The sequence below is a fragment of the Eulemur rufifrons genome, chromosome 7 (genome assembly GCF_041146395.1).
Source record: "Eulemur rufifrons isolate Redbay chromosome 7, OSU_ERuf_1, whole genome shotgun sequence".
Taxonomy (NCBI): domain Eukaryota; kingdom Metazoa; phylum Chordata; class Mammalia; order Primates; family Lemuridae; genus Eulemur; species Eulemur rufifrons.
In genome coordinates this window covers 118,290,634-118,308,167 of record NC_090989.1, presented here as the reverse complement: position 1 = coordinate 118,308,167, position 17,534 = coordinate 118,290,634, and the positions used below count along the sequence as shown (strand labels likewise).

Here is a 17,534-nt window from a genome sequence, read left to right as displayed (position 1 = left end):
AAGTGAATTAAATATTCAACTCAAAAAAGAAAATAAAAAGTGGAAAGAAACAAAGACAAAAGCCCCATTGTTCTAGACCTTTATCAAGTCAAATGCTGACATGATGGAAGCCAACCGCTACATTATTCTCCTAGATTGGCTCCTGGATTTGGACTGCAGTGGGATGATGAGATCCTGGGACAATCTCTGGATTCCATGACTCCCGATATAAAGCACAAAGCAACAATCTCCTCAGGTGGCCCAGGCATTTTAACTAGAGACAGTAGGTGTAGTTTTTCTACATGGATCTTCAAAAATGCTTTATTACTAGCACTCCATCATGCAGCATGAGGGGCAGAATTTGTGCAACGTGATCCCTGCTAGTAATTAATACTAAGGTGAATTACGCCAAAAAATGACCTGTACACAGTCACTATAGTTACATAAAAATTAAAGGTAAATCTAAAATACAATATGCAAAAGTCAGTAAGTTTATACTAATCTCAGCAATTAAGTGTAAGATTTTATGTCTACCAATGTTTAGTATTTATAGTAATTTATTTCCTGATATCTACCATCTTCAATTTCAATTTTTATTTGACAGACATTAAAAACTGACCAGGGAAAATATTTATAGTAAATGAAAAGAAAGCATACATAATTATATATATAATAATGACTTCACTTTGTAAAACAAAATATTTTATATACTAAAATGCTTACAGTAGTATCTCCTTGGAGGCAAAAATCCCTGTCTTACTCATCTTTATAGTCCCTTATTATAGAAGAGGGTTTGGCACAAAGTAGATGTTCAATAAGTACTTGCTGAAAAAAGTGAAAGTGAATAAAAGGTATCCAGTCATGTAAATATATGAAATTTTAATATATTTGTATCTGAAACATACAAAGGCCTAAAGTCAATTCCTAACTATAATTCTCCTATGCAATTTCATTATTACAAAATTAAGTCTTTAGTCAAAAATCCAACTCTAAAAATATGGTTTCAAAAATCACATATCTACATATAGTACTAAGACAAGTAAATTGTCTTAAGTTGCATCATCATCATCATCATCTACTGCAGCATAGATGGCTTGATTCCTCCTCTTGATTTTCTTTCTTTGTTCAGGTTCATGTTCATCACTCAGCCTCTTCAATGGCACTGTGGTTAAGTCCTCTCCATTCCCTGACTCCACAGCCTCACTGGGTTTCCCCTCTCTACCAACTGGGGAACCCAATGCATCATCAGAAGATACAATCATGGAGCTTGGCAAGATCCTCACATCAGAGAAGCTTTCAGAAAAGTCAGAAGCTTGATCAGAAGAAGGTTCTACAGATGGTGTATTCATGTCACTATGTCCACTTACAATACTATCTTCATCTTCATCTTCTTCATCTAACATTATTTCATCTGGATTAATAGAGGACAGAGCAGATGTGTCTGTGTTATATTCACTCCTGTCTTCTCCAGAGTCATTACTCTCCACACCATCCTGCTCTTCATATTCACCAGAAAAGTGATGTTCTTCCTTGGCCTTCTGAAGTCTGACATTGATGTCTGTGATGCCAAGTTGGGCACAAAATTCAGTAGTCTGAGGATTGATCCTATGAACCAGCTGCATTTGTGTCTGTGGCTTGCTAGGGTCATAACAAGCAGCCGTTATACTAAAGTTACATGGAACTTTGAGGTCATGATTCAGTTTTTCCAAAACTTCTTTCATAGCTTCTTCTGTTGCACTATAATCCCACCTGTTAAAGTTCAAAACAATAGCTTTTTACATTTTTCAGCTTCAAATAATAAATGATGAACTCTAACTTAGACTTCAGGTACAAGGATAAAAAATAAGCCATCTATCAAAATTCCATTTAGTAAAATTATAGTTAATTTAGCAAAGGAGCATTTAGGAATAAAAGTAATTCTTAGAAAAAGCCATCTTTAACTCATACCCCAAAACAAGTATAAATTATTTTAACGCATGAACTAAATCTTTACTGCATTATACTTTCATGCACAACTATTCACTTATAAACTTATTTGAGTTAATGTTCAACAGTCTATTTTCTTTTCTCCCTTGGATGCAAAACTTGTAGTTTTCTAGACTCTACCAGTCAGTAAAACTTGAATTGTTCTGACACTCATTCAACAATTCCCTAGATTAAAAACAACAGTGGGAGAGAGAAAAGTTATGCACGCAATGAAGGCGGCAAGTCCTAAATAAGGTCAGACTCACCTTGCGTGCAGGCCATTATTTTCAGGCATATTCCACAGGCGCCCAGTCACATTAATAAGATCGTTAGTAGCCCTGAGAATAGTGAGCCATTCAATATCATACTCCAAGTAATTAGGAGCACTGGGGTCATGTTCTATTTCTAACACCTACAGGGAAAAAGCAATAATTCTGAGAAATACATATATATTTTTAATAGTCTAAGTTTAATATAACAATGAAATCAAAAAGGAATTCACTTTAAACTTAAATTATTTAACTAAAACATCCCCAAAGAATTCTCAGAATACACAAATTACAAAGAGCACAAATAAATTCTGAAAGGAAAATTAATAAATTTTTAATCATTGGAAGAGTAAAATTATATTGCAAAGTTACTTAATTAGTTTTACCTGAAGAAAGTCTCTATGTGGCAAGCATTTGTCCAAGGCTAAAAATTTGGTTGCTTTGGCTATCTGTCCTTTATCCTTCACCTAGACAATATGAATCATAATTTAAGAAAGAATGTCAAAATATCATAGGTAATTCATACATTGAATAGGATAAAAATAATCTTTATTACACAGACCCCTAAGTTGTGTGTCAGAAAAATGACTATTACTTTTCCAAAACAAGTTAGTTCTTGTGCAATGATAGGCAAGACACTTAACCTCTCCAGACTTAATTTTCCTTACAAAATTCAAAGCAAAAACTGATGATGATGTTAAATCAAAGAATATACCACACACAGGCCAGGCACAGTGGCTCACACCTATAATCCTAGCACTCTGGGAGACCGAGGCAGGAAGACCGCTTGAGGTCAGGAGTTAGAGACCAGCCTGAGCAAGAGTGAGACCCCGTCTCTACTAAAAATAGAAAAAATTAGCCAGGTGTGGTCCCAGCTACTTGGGAGGCTGATGCAGGAAGATCATTTGAGTTTGGAGTTTGAGTTTGCTGTGAGCTAGGCTGACACCATGGCACTCTAGCCTGGGCAAGAGAGCAGGCCTCTGTCTCGGGAAAAAAAAGAATATAACACACACAAATCGAAGCATATAACACAAGGATTAAAGATAACAAAGGAGCTTAAAAGTAAACTGGCAGAACACTATACAGTTTTAACAAGAAACCATAGGAGAAAATTTTTATAACCTTGGGTTAGGAAAAGCTTTCTTAGATACAGTATCAAAAGTAGATGTGATCTATCCATAGAATGAAATACTGATACATGCTACAATAGGAGCGAGTCAAGTAAGTTTAGGAAGCCCTACACGTCACATTTCACTCTTGAAAAAAGCAATGCCCACTGGTGCATTAAAGACTCACAGAAATTCTTTTAGAAGAAATCTCTAACTCCTTTGTTAACCAAGCATTTTCTAAACAGTTTTCCTATGAAAATACTTTATGGGACAGAGTTCAGCCAGAATCAGAGGTGAAAGAAAGAAATGCATACTTCCATAAAAGCCTAATTATTAGTACATATTTATTCTCCACCTTCCATCAAGCACCATCCTTGACTCCCTCCTCCCTTAGTCACCAAATCCTGCTGCTTCTGCTTCCAAAATCTCTCTAGAACCTGCTTCATTCTCTGTATTCTCTCTTTACCTTAGGTCAGAACCTCCTCTTTTGCTTAAATAGCCTCCTCTGCCCCCCATTTTACATTATTCCAATCCACACACAAAAACTGTTGCCAAACTAATCTTTCTAAAATGAAAATCTTATTTCCTCATCCCCTCTGGTTAAAACCTAAACTCCAGAGCATGGCCCAGAAAGCAGTTATGATCTTGTTTAGCTTCATCTGTCCCTATGCCTCGGCCACAGAAACTAACTACAGTTCCCTAAATGCACCATGCCCTCAGACCTACAGGCCTTGCACATGTTGGTCCCTCTAACTAAAATACCCTTACAGTCTATTTCTTACTGATACTTCAAGACTCAGTGCAACCACCATCCTTTGGAAAACCTTCTCTATCTTTATCTGTGCCACATCCCCATCCCACCACAGTCTGGCTGAGGTGCTCCCACAGCATCTTAGCACTTTTCTTTTTTCCTTTTTTTTTTTTTTTTTTAATTAGAGAGAGAGTCTTGTTCTGTCTCTGTACTCTAGAGTAGAGAGGGACCATCATAGCTCACTGTAACCTCAAACTCTTGGGCTCAAACAATCCTCCCACCTCAGCCTCCTTAGTAGCTAGGACTGCAGGCACACGCCATCACGCCCAGCAAATATTTTACTTTTGTAGAGATGGGCTCTTGCTACGTCGCCCCAGCTGGTCTTGAACTCCTGGGCTAAAGTGATCCTCCTGTCTTGGATTCCCAAAGCGCTGGGATTACAGCCGTTAGCTTTCATGCCTGGCCCCCACTATTCTATCAAACTTATACTATTTTGAAATTGCTTGCTTGTCTCTTTCTCCCATCAGAGACTGAGCTACTCACAAGAGGTAAGTTATTTATTTCTTTCTCTAATTTTACAACTGTGCCAACAGTGCCTGGTCTATAGATGTTCAATAAGTATTTGTTACATTTTACCTGATGCTGCATCAAGGCTGCAAACTTCACATGAAGGTGTGCAGAAAACCAATAAGTAGGTTTTAGGTGCTCTAAAAGCTCTGAGGCAGCAGGACTGCCTAACGTGTTATTTTCCACTTCTTGTCGGAAAAAAGATTTAGTCTTAAGAAGTTGCTTCTTATTTCCATAATGATATATACTTCTTGGCCAGTCATGAGATAAGAATATATCTATAGGCTGCTTCAGCTTTAAAAACAGAAAAAAGAAAAGAAAGAAAACTCTTAAAAACAGATTAATAAAAATAATCCCCTCCATGCTCACCACCACCACATAACAATTCAACCCACTTAGATCTCTAGATTTCCATGTAATTCACTCTAAGGACACTTTATTTAACAGAGTCATGAAAATATTAGGCTACACATTCATCTAGGCAAAGAGAAGCAGCTTTTTCTCTGCCTCATAAACCATTCTATCTTCTGAGGCAAGACAAGGCAGAGGACACACTTTGACTAGACTGCCAATCAGCTAAGATCTTTAGCACTGACTTTCTAAAGTATGTAAGAACCATAGTTCACTTCCCCTTTAGTAAAAAAATTACTATTTTGAAGATCAAGGGACACAAGATTTCATGAGATCTCTAACATAATTAATACAGTAAACCCAAAGATTTATCAGATTTTTTTTCTTAATGGGCTCACATAGTATACACCAAAAAACTATTACACAAATTCGTATTTAATTAATTAAATAATTAAAGGACACAAAATATACTCCACACTTTACTTATCCCCAGCACCTTCAAGTAATCTAAAATAAATCCTTAGAAAACTAAATTAAAACAACTTAAATAACTATGTAAAATAAAATATAAGGTAGATATGACTAACCACTGAGTAACTAGTATGGACCACGGGTGCAATGAAAATTCAGAGAAGGGTGACAACTCTAAACTTGAAAAGTCATGATCAAGAAGTGGTATCTAAGTTGGGTCTTAAAGGACTGGTAGGATTTAGATAGGAGAAAGGGAAAAGCCACTCATGGGAACTGTATGACCAGGGCATAAAAGGAATGCCTGTAAGCACCCTTATGCTCCTGTGGAGGCTCTAGGGATAGGAGAAGGGCATGAGTGCAGTCAGGTAGGCTCTACCACTAAACTACCTGGGAAGTCCTGGGCAGTTACTTACCTGTCTGAGCCTTAGCATTTCATCCTTAAAGCAATAAAGTTAGAGTAAGACTTCCCTCACAGAATTTGAGTAGAGATTATATGAAATAGCAAGTATGAAATCTGCTTAGCCCGGTGTCAGCCATGTAGTGGGTTCTCAAACAAAAACCTAGTTTCACCTACTCTACAATTTAAGCAGTGTTTAAGCAGTGTTTAAGCAATTTTCCCATATCCTCTATCTTCTTTACTATTAATTTTCTATTTAATACCATCACTTAATTATTATATATTTACTTTAATATTTTCTTTAAAATATCACTTTGTTTCAATATCTGTTCTTTAGCTTTACCCTAGGCAAAAATTTTGAAATCATGAATTAAATGTTTTATTATTACCAAAATAAATTCATAACTATTAAAGTAAAAACATGCTCATGTGTGAACTTCCCCAAGACAACTCAAGATTCAAATTTTAGAAATACTAAAGTATTCTTCTTGGAAGTAGCATACTAATATGATCAAAATACATTTTGATACAGAATTACTTTAAAAATTGTTCAAGTCTGTTGTAATGTACTTTTTACATACCTGTTTTAACTTATAGACTTCAATGTTTCTTACATGATATATACTCCTTATTGTAGATGAATTATAAGGAGGGCACTCAAAATGACCTTACAGAGAAAAAAAATAAGCTATATTCAATTCCCTTAAATACTGCAAATACAAATACATACACACAGTTCTCCAAAATTGACGTTTGTCATCAGTGCTTTTGGCTCTTAAGAATTTTACTTAAAACATTGCACTTAATCTGCAGGTATTGTCTACTAATAAGTAATCACAATCTAAAGTAGGGGGCTTGTGATTTTTAAAATGAAATTATATTTAATTATGAAATATACTGCATATTCACATAGTAGAAAATGTAAAAGAAACCACCAGAAAGGTATAAAGTAAAAAGTATCCCTAAAAAAAGTAAAAAGTGACAGTAAATCAATGATTGCCTAGGGGGCAGGAGTAGGAATTAACTGAAAATAGGCACTAAACTTTTGGAGGTGATAGAATTGTTCTAATCTGAGGCTGGATGTGGTGGCTCACATCTATAATTCTAGCACCTTGGGAGGCCGAAGTGGGGGGATTGCTTGAGGCAAGGAGTTTGAGACCAGCCTGAGCAACATGGCGAGACCCTATCTCTACAAAAAATACAAAATTTAGTAGGGTGTAGTGTTGTGCACCTGTGGTCCCAGATACTTGGGAGGCTGAGGCAGGAGGATATCTTGAGCCCAGGCATTTGAGGTTGCAGTGAGCTATGATGCCACCACTGCACTCTACCCTGGGCAATAGGGTGAGATCCTGTCTCAAAAAAAAAAAAAAAAAGGATTGTTCTAAATCTGGATGGTGATAGTGGTTGCATAACTTTATACATTTACTGAAATCATTGAATTGCATACTTATAATAGTACATAAATTTTAGCTCAATAAAGCTGCTGTATGGAAGAAAGAAAAGCTCGCTCTCATTCCTGTCCCCTTGCCATCAGTAATCTTACCTAGAGGTTAATCAGTTTTTGTATTTTATTCCAAGGATATCACCTATGCATATAATACACATATTTCTTTTTTGGCTTAAAACAATAATTTATTATTTTGTTTTATTAATATTGGGAGCATAAGGAACTATTCGTTAACCAACAGCTAGGGAGGAACTGAAGCTTGCCAATAACCATGTGCAGGACCTTGGAAGCAAATCATTCCTTAGTTGAGCCTTCACATGAGAATGCAGGCCCACAATATATTTTTTTTAATTTCCTAATTTTTTAAAATAATATGTATTATTTATGTGATATTTTGATATTCATGTACATAGTGAAACAATTACTATAGTCAAGCAAACTAACATATCCGTCATCTCCCATGTTACACAGTGGTGGTACACTTTAATACATGTTCTATGCCTTGTGTCTTTCACTTATCTTGGATATTTTTCCACATCAGTTGCACACAGAGCTGCTGTTTTTAAAAATGGCTTCATAGCCTTATATCATATAGTTATATCATGATATATTTAACCAGTTCCTACCTTTTGCTATTACAAACAAGGCTGAAATAAAAAACTTCACACACATCGTTTTGTACTTGTGGAATATAACATATAAATAAATATCTGGAAGTAGAACTGCTGGGTCAGAGAACTTTTATAATTTCTACAGACATATTAATATATTACAAAAGGTCATCCTGAGAGTGCTTCCAATTTGTTCCCACACCTGCCATGTAGGGGAAAGCCTATTTTTGTACATCCACCCCAAAAGCTTAGAATAATGGGGAGCAGAGCAGCAGGGAACAGACTTGCGATTTAACAGTTACACTGAGGATGTAAGTTTTAGATGTCAATTTAATTCACGAAATTTGTGAAATCAATGTGAATCCGAGCTATTTCTTCAACTTTAAAATCAAGCTATAATTCATTCAGATACAACTGAATAAGTACACTGTGGTATACTTATACAATGCAATATTATTCACAAGTAAACAGATTAGATTATATGTACCAACATGGATTTCAAAAACATGTTAAAGAAGCAAGTTGCAGAAAGATACAAGCAATATGATATAATTATATGACGTTTAAAACATGCTATATAGTATATTGTTTAAAGCTCTTACATAGGTGTAATGATGTAAAATAATCAAGTGAATGATAAACAGCAAATTCAGAATAACAACTGCCTGGTGATGAGAGGAAGGGAAGAAAGGAGGAGGATGAGACTGAAGACAGGTAAACAGTGAACTTGTATCTTTCTTTTTTTTTAAGGCACCTGCTCAGATCTTAGTATACTGTTTTACTTCTTAAAAATCAAAAAATGGCAAAATACTTAGACAATAAAACTAGATAGTAGATACACAGAAGCATATTATAAGGTCCTCTATGGATATATGTTATAGTGTTCTATTTTTGTATGTATAAAATATAATAAAAAATTAAGAATAAGTTACACTGGCATAGGCAAGTTCTAAAGTTTAAAAATAATTCTCAAAACAATACCTTTTCGATAGTCATGAGATTTAAAAATACCGGAGATTCCACCGATCCTTACACCTCGGTATTTTACCACACCAGCCAAGCCTGAAAAATCATGCAGTTAAATAAAATTACAATAGGCAAAAGCAAACTCTTTACACTAACTGAATAAACCACTTAGAGGCCTGAAATTCTACAGTTTTAAAACTATTTGAAAATTAAGTACCATGATGAGGTTACTCTTTTTACATAGTAATATGCCAACAATATATAAGGTAGACTGGGGAGCAGCCTGGAAGCAGATCAGCCAAGAGACTAAGTAGATTCTGGAAGGAACAAATGAGCTGGGGTGTTGAGAGGGAAACAGACATCATTTGGCATCTAACTGAAAACAGGGTGAGGTGGTAGGAGGGGGAGATAGGGAAAAATGTCCAATGATGGATTTACATGTCATAAATCTCAAAGTCAACAGGTATATGTATAAAGGACCTGCAGTTTCTACATTTCATTTCTTATTTATCATCTTCTGACAATTTCACCTTTTCACAATATTGTAGCTGTCAAAAGATGATCAATCAGCAATAGAGAAACTAAAGTTCTGAAGTTATGACTTGCTTACTGGAAAAACCTATAAATAGTCCTAGAAAAAATATACATTTAAATAAAGGGATGAAAGGGTATATAGTATATTTAAAAGGACTAAAATTGAAACTGAATCTAATCAGATCTGTCAATCTAAATGCAGATTATAGGAAATGCAGAGGATAAAATGAACATTTTAAACAACACAATGAATCCAATCAGCTAAATCCTGAATGCAGGAAATTCAACAAGACAAATTTCCCATTTTCTTCAACAAATCACATGAAAAAGAGAGAGAGAGGTAGAGAAACTGACCATTATAGTCTAACAGACTTCAGAATCATGACAACCAAATAAAACGTACAGCTTTGTTTGGATACTATTTAAACAAATCAACTGTAAAGCAGACATCTTTGTGTAAGCAGGGAAATTTATCCATGAACATGGTAATAGATAATAAGGAATTACTATTACTTAAGTATAATAACAGTAGTGTGGTTGTAAGTATTTTTTAATGCTTTATCACTTAAAAATACGTATAATTGAAATAATCTAATGGCTGATGTTTGCTTTAAAACACTCCAATCGAATGGAAAAACCACCACCACATGTACTTACCATTAATTTGGAACTAAATGATCAACATCTATGTGAACATATGGAAATAACATTCTTTGGAAATCAATCAGGTGGGAGAGGGGAAGACGGGATGGGTAAATTCACCCCTAACAGGTACAATGCACACTATCTGAGTGATGGGCACACTTATAACTTTGACTCAAATGGTACAAAAGCAATTTATGTAACCAAAACATTTGTATCCCCGTAATATTCTGAAATTAAAAAAAAAAAAAAGAGAGAGAGAAAAGAAAAAACCTCCAATCATCTCCTCCCAGAGAAAAGTTTAGGGGGATGCAGGTTGAAAACAAGGACTGCAGAATGATAATAGTTGTTGAGGCTGGTTAACAGGTACAGAGATTCATTACACTATTCTCTATTTTTGTGTATGCTTAACAATTTCCATTATAAAAAGTTTAAGGCTTTTTAATCCAATAAAAAATAAAATAAAGGGATTACAAATAATATGTAAGGTCTTTGTAGTCATATTAACTGTTGCTTAAAACAGTAAATGAAGCATGGACATATTTTCACCATTCATTATTTAGTAATTAACTATTTTAATTAAAATTTTCATGACTAGTTATTTAAATTCATGACATGCCCCACATACCATATATCTCAAGATGCTGTCCAAGTGACACAAATCCTGACTAGGCTCTTCCATCCTATCAAACCAAAAAATTACCCATGAACACATACCTAAATAATAAATGTTCGGTGCCACCCAGCCACCATAGGGTAACTCTTGCAAATGATTTGAGGCTTCGTGGTTTCCCCCAATGAAGATTGTGAGAACTGGGGCCTTCTTCTCTCCAGAGTAATATCTAGAACACAAGAGTAAAGTTGTCAGTTACCAAAATTAGGCATAACAGAAAAGCAAAATAAGGTCCAGAGGAAAAACCTGAGCTCATCGTAAAAAGTTAAAAAGCTCTTTCTAAAGGAATTGTCCAATATCCATTCTGTCCTTATGAATGAAGAGCTGCCACCTTGGGTTTCAAGCCAGCGTACGTTCAATGATGTCAAGAACTTTGTCGAGTTCATTGCTATAACCTCAACTTCTAGAAAGGGGACTAGCCCATAACAGGCGTCCAGGAAAAACTCCTGGATCATTAAATGAACTAATCCCAGAATCCTATCAAGTACAAGTTAGATATCTAAACCTGTCAGCTTCTCCCTCCAGTTTGTCCCCTTCGATCCCCTGATAAACAGTTAAGACAGGTGTATGGAAAGAAGGAAAGTGACATTTCCTAAGCGTCAGGTCCTAGAAACACAGGGTGAAGAAAGACGGGACCTAAAAGAACAGGAGGTTAGTGGCAGAAGGAGATTCGAACCCGGTCCCGGGTCTCTGCCCACTGCTGGCTATACCCCCTCGCACGGCCGGGTCCGACGCCCGGGCCGCAGCCTTCACCTGTAGAAGGTCTGCATGTGGCGGTACTTGGGCGGCACGGCCATGCAGCGCAGGTCGGCCTCGTTGCGCACTGCCTGGAAGTCGCCGCAGCACAGCAGTAGGTCCACCGGACCGGGCCGCGCCGCTCCGCCAACGCCAGCGTCTCATAGATCTTGTCCAGCTCGCCGTGGCAGCAGCCGGCCACAGCAACCCGCATCCTGCCGGCCCGAGACCGGGAGCGCTGCTTGCAACTCCCCAGAACGCAGGAGGCTCAGGCCTGCCTACGCTGAAGACCAAGACTGATCGATCAGCTCCCGCCAGCATTAATAAAGCCGCCTCCCGGTTTGGACGCCCGTGAAATAACTCACTTCCGTTTTCCAAGTCTCGCGAGAGAGGGAAAGGGAACGGCGCGGCTACCACCAGCATACCAGGGAACCTTCAAATTGATTCTTGGGCTTTGTGTGTTTTCGCATGTGTTTGAGACCTCGCAGTCTGACGGATGTTAAAATTCAAAACCAAAATAGTAAATAAAATGCCCAGAATTAGGAATTTAGTTTGATAAAATTAACCCAAGGTAAACGAGTGAGCAGACGCGATTGGCGAATTCCCTAGGACAAACCTGTCATGGCAAAGACAGTTGCCTGAAAGTGAATCAGAAATTAAACAAAAGATTATTTTCAAAGACACCCTAAAATAAGTATAATTTTAAAATAAAATTTAAAAACTCACGGAGGGTTTTTAAAACTATCCCCCCTAAGAGTTTCTAAAATTATCAATTATTTTTTAAACGGGACAAGACCCCACCCCCCGCCCCCGCGACGGAGGGCGGAGGCAGCAAAAAAGAAAACGAAAAAGAAAGGTAAAGAGGGCCAGAGACTTTAATTTTCCTACCAAATAGTTTGCCTAACTAGAATGCAAGCTCAATGAAAGCAGGTGAATGCCTCCAAAACTTCTAAGAAGGCAAAGGAACAAACTGATAAATGAGTGACCAAGACAGAAACAAGCAAACAGAAAAAAACCTGGAAAAGTCAATCAAGAAAAGATAATCTAATCAATGCAATACAGAGAATGAGAAATCCATCTCTGCCTATTTTTAAAAACTAGATAAAATAAGTATTCTAGGAAGAAATATACAAAAATTAATTCAAAACGAAGCAGTACATGTAAACAGAACAATAGCAATAGAAGACATTGGAAAAATTGGCAAAAGATATAAATATAAAGGCATTGTGCCCAGAGTGATTTGGGGGCACTTTCTTTCAAATTTTCAAGCAAGATATCTAAATTGATCAAGAAGGTAAAGATGGAAATCTAATATTTCCAATTAGTCTTTAATATTTTCCTTTCCTTCTGTATCAGATTTTTGAAATGGAACAATGGGTGCGTTTTTCAACATTGTTAAATTTAACTTTTTCTGTTTCATTTTTAAGTTACAGGAATTTTTTTTTTTCCTAGAAATTTTTTTCTGCATGTAAAAAATTTTAATTGAGGTACAGCTTACTTAAAGTAACATAAACAAATCAAATCTTAAGTGTATAGTTTGATGAAGTTTTACATATGTTATCAGCCATATAACCACCACCCATACCAAGATATTAAATATTTCTGGAGTCCTGAAAGACTCCCTTGTGCGTCCTCCCAAGTCCCTTCCCCACAAAGAAAAGCACTATTCTGACCTCTGTCACCATAGATCAGTTTTGCCTGTTTTTAAACTTCATAGAAAAGTCAGTATCAGTTCCTAACTCTATTCCCCACTCAAACCTCATTTCCAGAGGCTATATTAGTGAGTCAATAAACTTAAGAATTCTTACTGATGTTCTCAAATCCATAGAGAATCAAACTAAATAGAAAGCCTCACCTCTTTCTCATTCTGAATGACGAGAAATAGGAGCATTGTTAGAGAAAAACAGATTGAGTGAACAATGAAGATAATTCTTTGATAAATGTGAAGGGCCGCTCACTGAACAGGCAGGTACTCTCAAATTGTGTGTTGTCCCATGGGGAAAATAAATGGGTCTCAGATTTGTTGGTGCTAAGTAAAAATTATGGGAAGCCACTGTTTTGGACTGAGCTCCTGCACTAGGCCCCAACAGACCCAAACAAACCAAAATGGAGTCACTGATGCTAAGGGCCACGTAATCAAACTGAAACTTTAAGAAAGGAGGTAAATCCCAAAACAGACAAGTTTTTCCTGAAAACAGGAGATTCCAAACTACCTTAATGAGAATAATAAGGAAGCCCACTCTTCTTTAACCTTACAAACAGTAATCTGAAGTTAATTGATATTAATTAATCAACTTTTTTCCTATTGTTATGTTTTCTTGTTCCCACCTTACAAAACCCAGCATTCTGCTATTGCCCAGTGGGAATACTTACTCTATTTTGTAGGATGAGGTGTTGCCCAATTCTAGAATCACAAATAAAAGCCAAATAAGATCTTTAAACTAAATGTGTTGTAATTTTGCCTTTTGACAGTAGAAAAGAAGTTACTGGATTCTATCAGAATAAAGACAGTATCTATATAGAGGAACCCAACAATGAGCAAGAGGAAAAGAAACCACATGTCAACTATGGAAACATGCTTAAAAAGAGCATCATCTAGATTGAGGCTGAACAGAAGTGTTCATTAAAACTTCTTAGGTGCAACCAGATCCTGATTTCTAAATATCATTCTTCTCTAAAAGACATGAGTTCAGCTGGTCGAAATGGCTGATTCTAGGACAAGGAAAGTACAAAATGAAACTGAATCATCTTAATATTCCAGAAGTCAAGGAAATGCTTAAAGAATGTGGGGATGTGCCGGGCATGGTGGCTCACGCCTGTAATCTGAGCACTCTGGGAGGCCGAGGTGGGTGGATCATTTGAGCTCAGGAGTTCGAGATCAGCCTGAGCAAGAGCGAGACCTCCATCTCTACTAAAAATAGAAAGAAATTAGCTAGACAACTAAAAATATATAGAAAAAATTAGCCGGGCATGGTGGTGCATGCCTGTAGTTCCAGCTACTCTGGAGGCTGAGGCAGAAGGATTGCTTAAGCCCAGGAATTTGAGGTTGCTATGAGTTATGCTAATGCCACAGCACTCTAGCCTGGGCAACAGAGTGAGACTCTGTCTCAAAAAAAAAAAAAGAATGTGGGGATGTCAAAAGCATGCCAGATTGAAGGCATTTCCACTGGCCAAATGTGGAACAATTTCATTATCAAAATATACAATCATAGTAATAAACTACAGCCCATTGGATAAAGTAGGAATCTATTAGTTCATACTGATATAAATAAATAACAAGAAAAAGGAAGAGCCCTTATTTACACAAGAATGCTCACTGATAAGTATAGAAGAAAAGTTGGAGTTAGAAATCACCATATTACAACCATCATCATCATTATCATCATCATCATAATTGTTTCAGGCAAGAGTCTTCAACGAATGCCAAAAGTAAATCGTAAAACTTTAAAGAGTTATAGGATACTTCCATAGTCTCAAAGTATCTATTATTTGAGATTACCTATATAGTTTCAAAGTATCTTTCCAAAAGATATTTATCAATAAGAAAAAGAAAAATAGGAATTTTACACGAGAGAAACCTGGCAGACACTGTCTTAACAGTGATCAAAGCTAACCTCATTAGAAATGGTTAAATCCGCATGATAATGCCTGCTGGTATGACACAACATTACTTCTTGGTATTCCTGCCAAAAATGCGTAACCTGAATCTAATCTTGAAAAAAAAAAACAGCAGACAAATTGAAATTGAGAAGAATTTTGGAAAGTAACTAGCCTGTCTTTTAAAAATATATGTGACAGTCATGAAATACAAGACAGACTGAGAAAGATTAAAAATTAAAGGAGACTAAAGATTCATGACAACTGAACACAATTTATTAGCGCAATTGACAAAATCTGAATAAGGTCTGTGGATTAGATAATACAGTATTATTATTAATTTCCAAATTTTGATGATTTTACTGAGTTATATAAGAGAATTCCTTGTTTTCAGGAAACAAATTAAAATATTTAGGGGTAAAGGACTATCATTTCTGCAACTTACTTTCAAATTATATAAACACATATCTTCAGTTCTCTGCTCATTCCTGTATTGCAGGAGCTAGAAGCTAAGAAACCACATTTCTTGGACTCCCTTGCCAGCTGCGTTCTGAATTGGGTTTTACAAGTGGAAGGCACTTGTGGAGATTAGAAGGTAGAAGAAAGGTAAAAGCTGTTTCTTTTCTCTTCTGGCTCTGGCAATTGTGGTGTCAGCAAACAAGGCTGACTTTCTACAGTGGTGGCCAGCACCCCAAGGTCCTTCAGTGATGATGAACTTTCTGCTGTTCTTGATCTTAAGTAAAATACCCCTTTCCCTGTTTGCAACTTCAGTCCTCCCAGTAACTTGTAATCTTTTTGTTTAAAATACCTAGAGTGGGCTCACTCCCTTTCTCTGCCATTGTGGTGTGTGTGGTTGACTCCATCTATCACCTCCACAAGACTTTCAGAATCAAGCTATTCCTGGCAGAGAAACAAAAGCAAAAATCATCCCATTCCCCAGCAAATTCAGATGAAAACTGGCAATAAAGTCAGGTACAACTCCAAGAGAAGACACTGGAGAAGAACCAAGCTGGGTTCCATAAGGAATTGCACACAAAATGACACACATTTATGCTATACCAAGGTCACTATCATCTTACCATATCAAGTTGAAAGTGTTACCACTATGTGGACAGACACTTTTCATTGGGAAAATGGTTTTTCTCTTTGTTTATATGATCTGCACTAATAAGCTGGCTCAGTAATAAATATATGAGACCTTTTGTTTGAAAAAATAACAATAATAAAATAAAATACATAGAGTGGGTTCTGTTTTCCTACATGATGTGCCAGCCTATATGTCATTCATGTAAAAGGCAACAAGCTGATATGCAACTATGAAAAGAACTCCAGGGAGACAATACTCATGGCACTTCTTGAAAAAAATGACTTGACAATGCAATCCAGACAAATAAGGTTGGATAAAAATTGAGGACTGTTGAGAGTGGTGTTTAAGAGATGGATAATTAAAAATAGAGCAGAGTAAAGGAATTGGAAATGTAGGGTACTTAATTAATATATGGTGGTTCAGGAAGGCCTTACTATTAGCATGACATATTGAGAAGAAACCTCCATGAAGCAAGGGAGTGCAGATGTATGGGCAATGAGTTTTCAAGTCAGTTTATAAATAAAGTGTTATAAACATAAGAAAAAAAAAACATTTATCCTTGCTATCTATCTCTTATAGTTGAATGATGTGATTATGGCACCTACCACCACCTGAGGGCAGCACACTCTACAGGAAAACCTAGTTAAGGCGCGAACATACCTGTGGTGTTAAAACTGTAAGCTGAAGTTGTAAAGAGAGGCAAACATCACAAATGAATAAAAGAGTTCTGTGGTGCCTGTAATCTCTGAATCTTAAACTTGTCAGACATTTTGTTGGACTTTCTGATTTCAGAAGAAAAAAAAAATAAGGAATCTCTCTTATGTACAGGTTTTATGACTTCCAAATTCTGTTCCTGTATTGTAAATGATAAAAAGATCAGATTTACTTTGCCTAACTTGTTACCTTTTCTTCTCCATTTTGAAACATTTTGCCTGATGTGGTCACTCTTGCTTAAGGGAAGTGGGAAGTCTTTCTGTGACGTAGGCAATCTGGAAGATCATACAGCCATCTGAAGACAGGTTGGTTCTATAGTGTTTCTTCTTTAAATAACGGAAGCTTTTGTCCAAGCCATGGTTTTGGAAGATCTGCCAGTGTTACCACATCTAAATCCAGAGAAGTGGTATCTTAATTGTTCAATTAGACAAATGTTTATGGACAAGCCAGGCTCTGTGTGGAATAACACACAGGGCTTTGCCTGGTTTGTTCCTGTTCATACTTCAGGTCAGAGCTTGGGTACCAGCTCCACTATAAGGACTTCCTATGACCTCAGTCCTGGTGAGGTTTCCCTCCTATGCTTTCCCGTGGCCCCACACCCTCCCACTACGGTCCCACACCCTCTCATTTATCACCCTGCAATCTAATGATTTGTTCACTTGTCTCCAC

General features: G+C 36.6%; 1 protein-coding gene across 1 annotated transcript; it reads right to left on the bottom strand.

Moving 5' to 3' along the window:
* Positions 1-897: 897 nt before the first annotated feature.
* DBR1 (debranching RNA lariats 1) lies at positions 898-11,792 on the bottom strand. Its single transcript, XM_069473193.1, is given in 9 exon segments — positions 898-1,728; positions 2,211-2,356; positions 2,600-2,680; positions 4,710-4,934; positions 6,441-6,526; positions 8,899-8,979; positions 10,777-10,901; positions 11,486-11,603; positions 11,606-11,792. Coding segments are annotated over 9 exon segments (1,638 nt in total). The 5' UTR covers positions 11,682-11,792; the 3' UTR covers positions 898-1,028.
* Between the last annotated feature and the right edge of the window lie 5,742 nt (positions 11,793-17,534).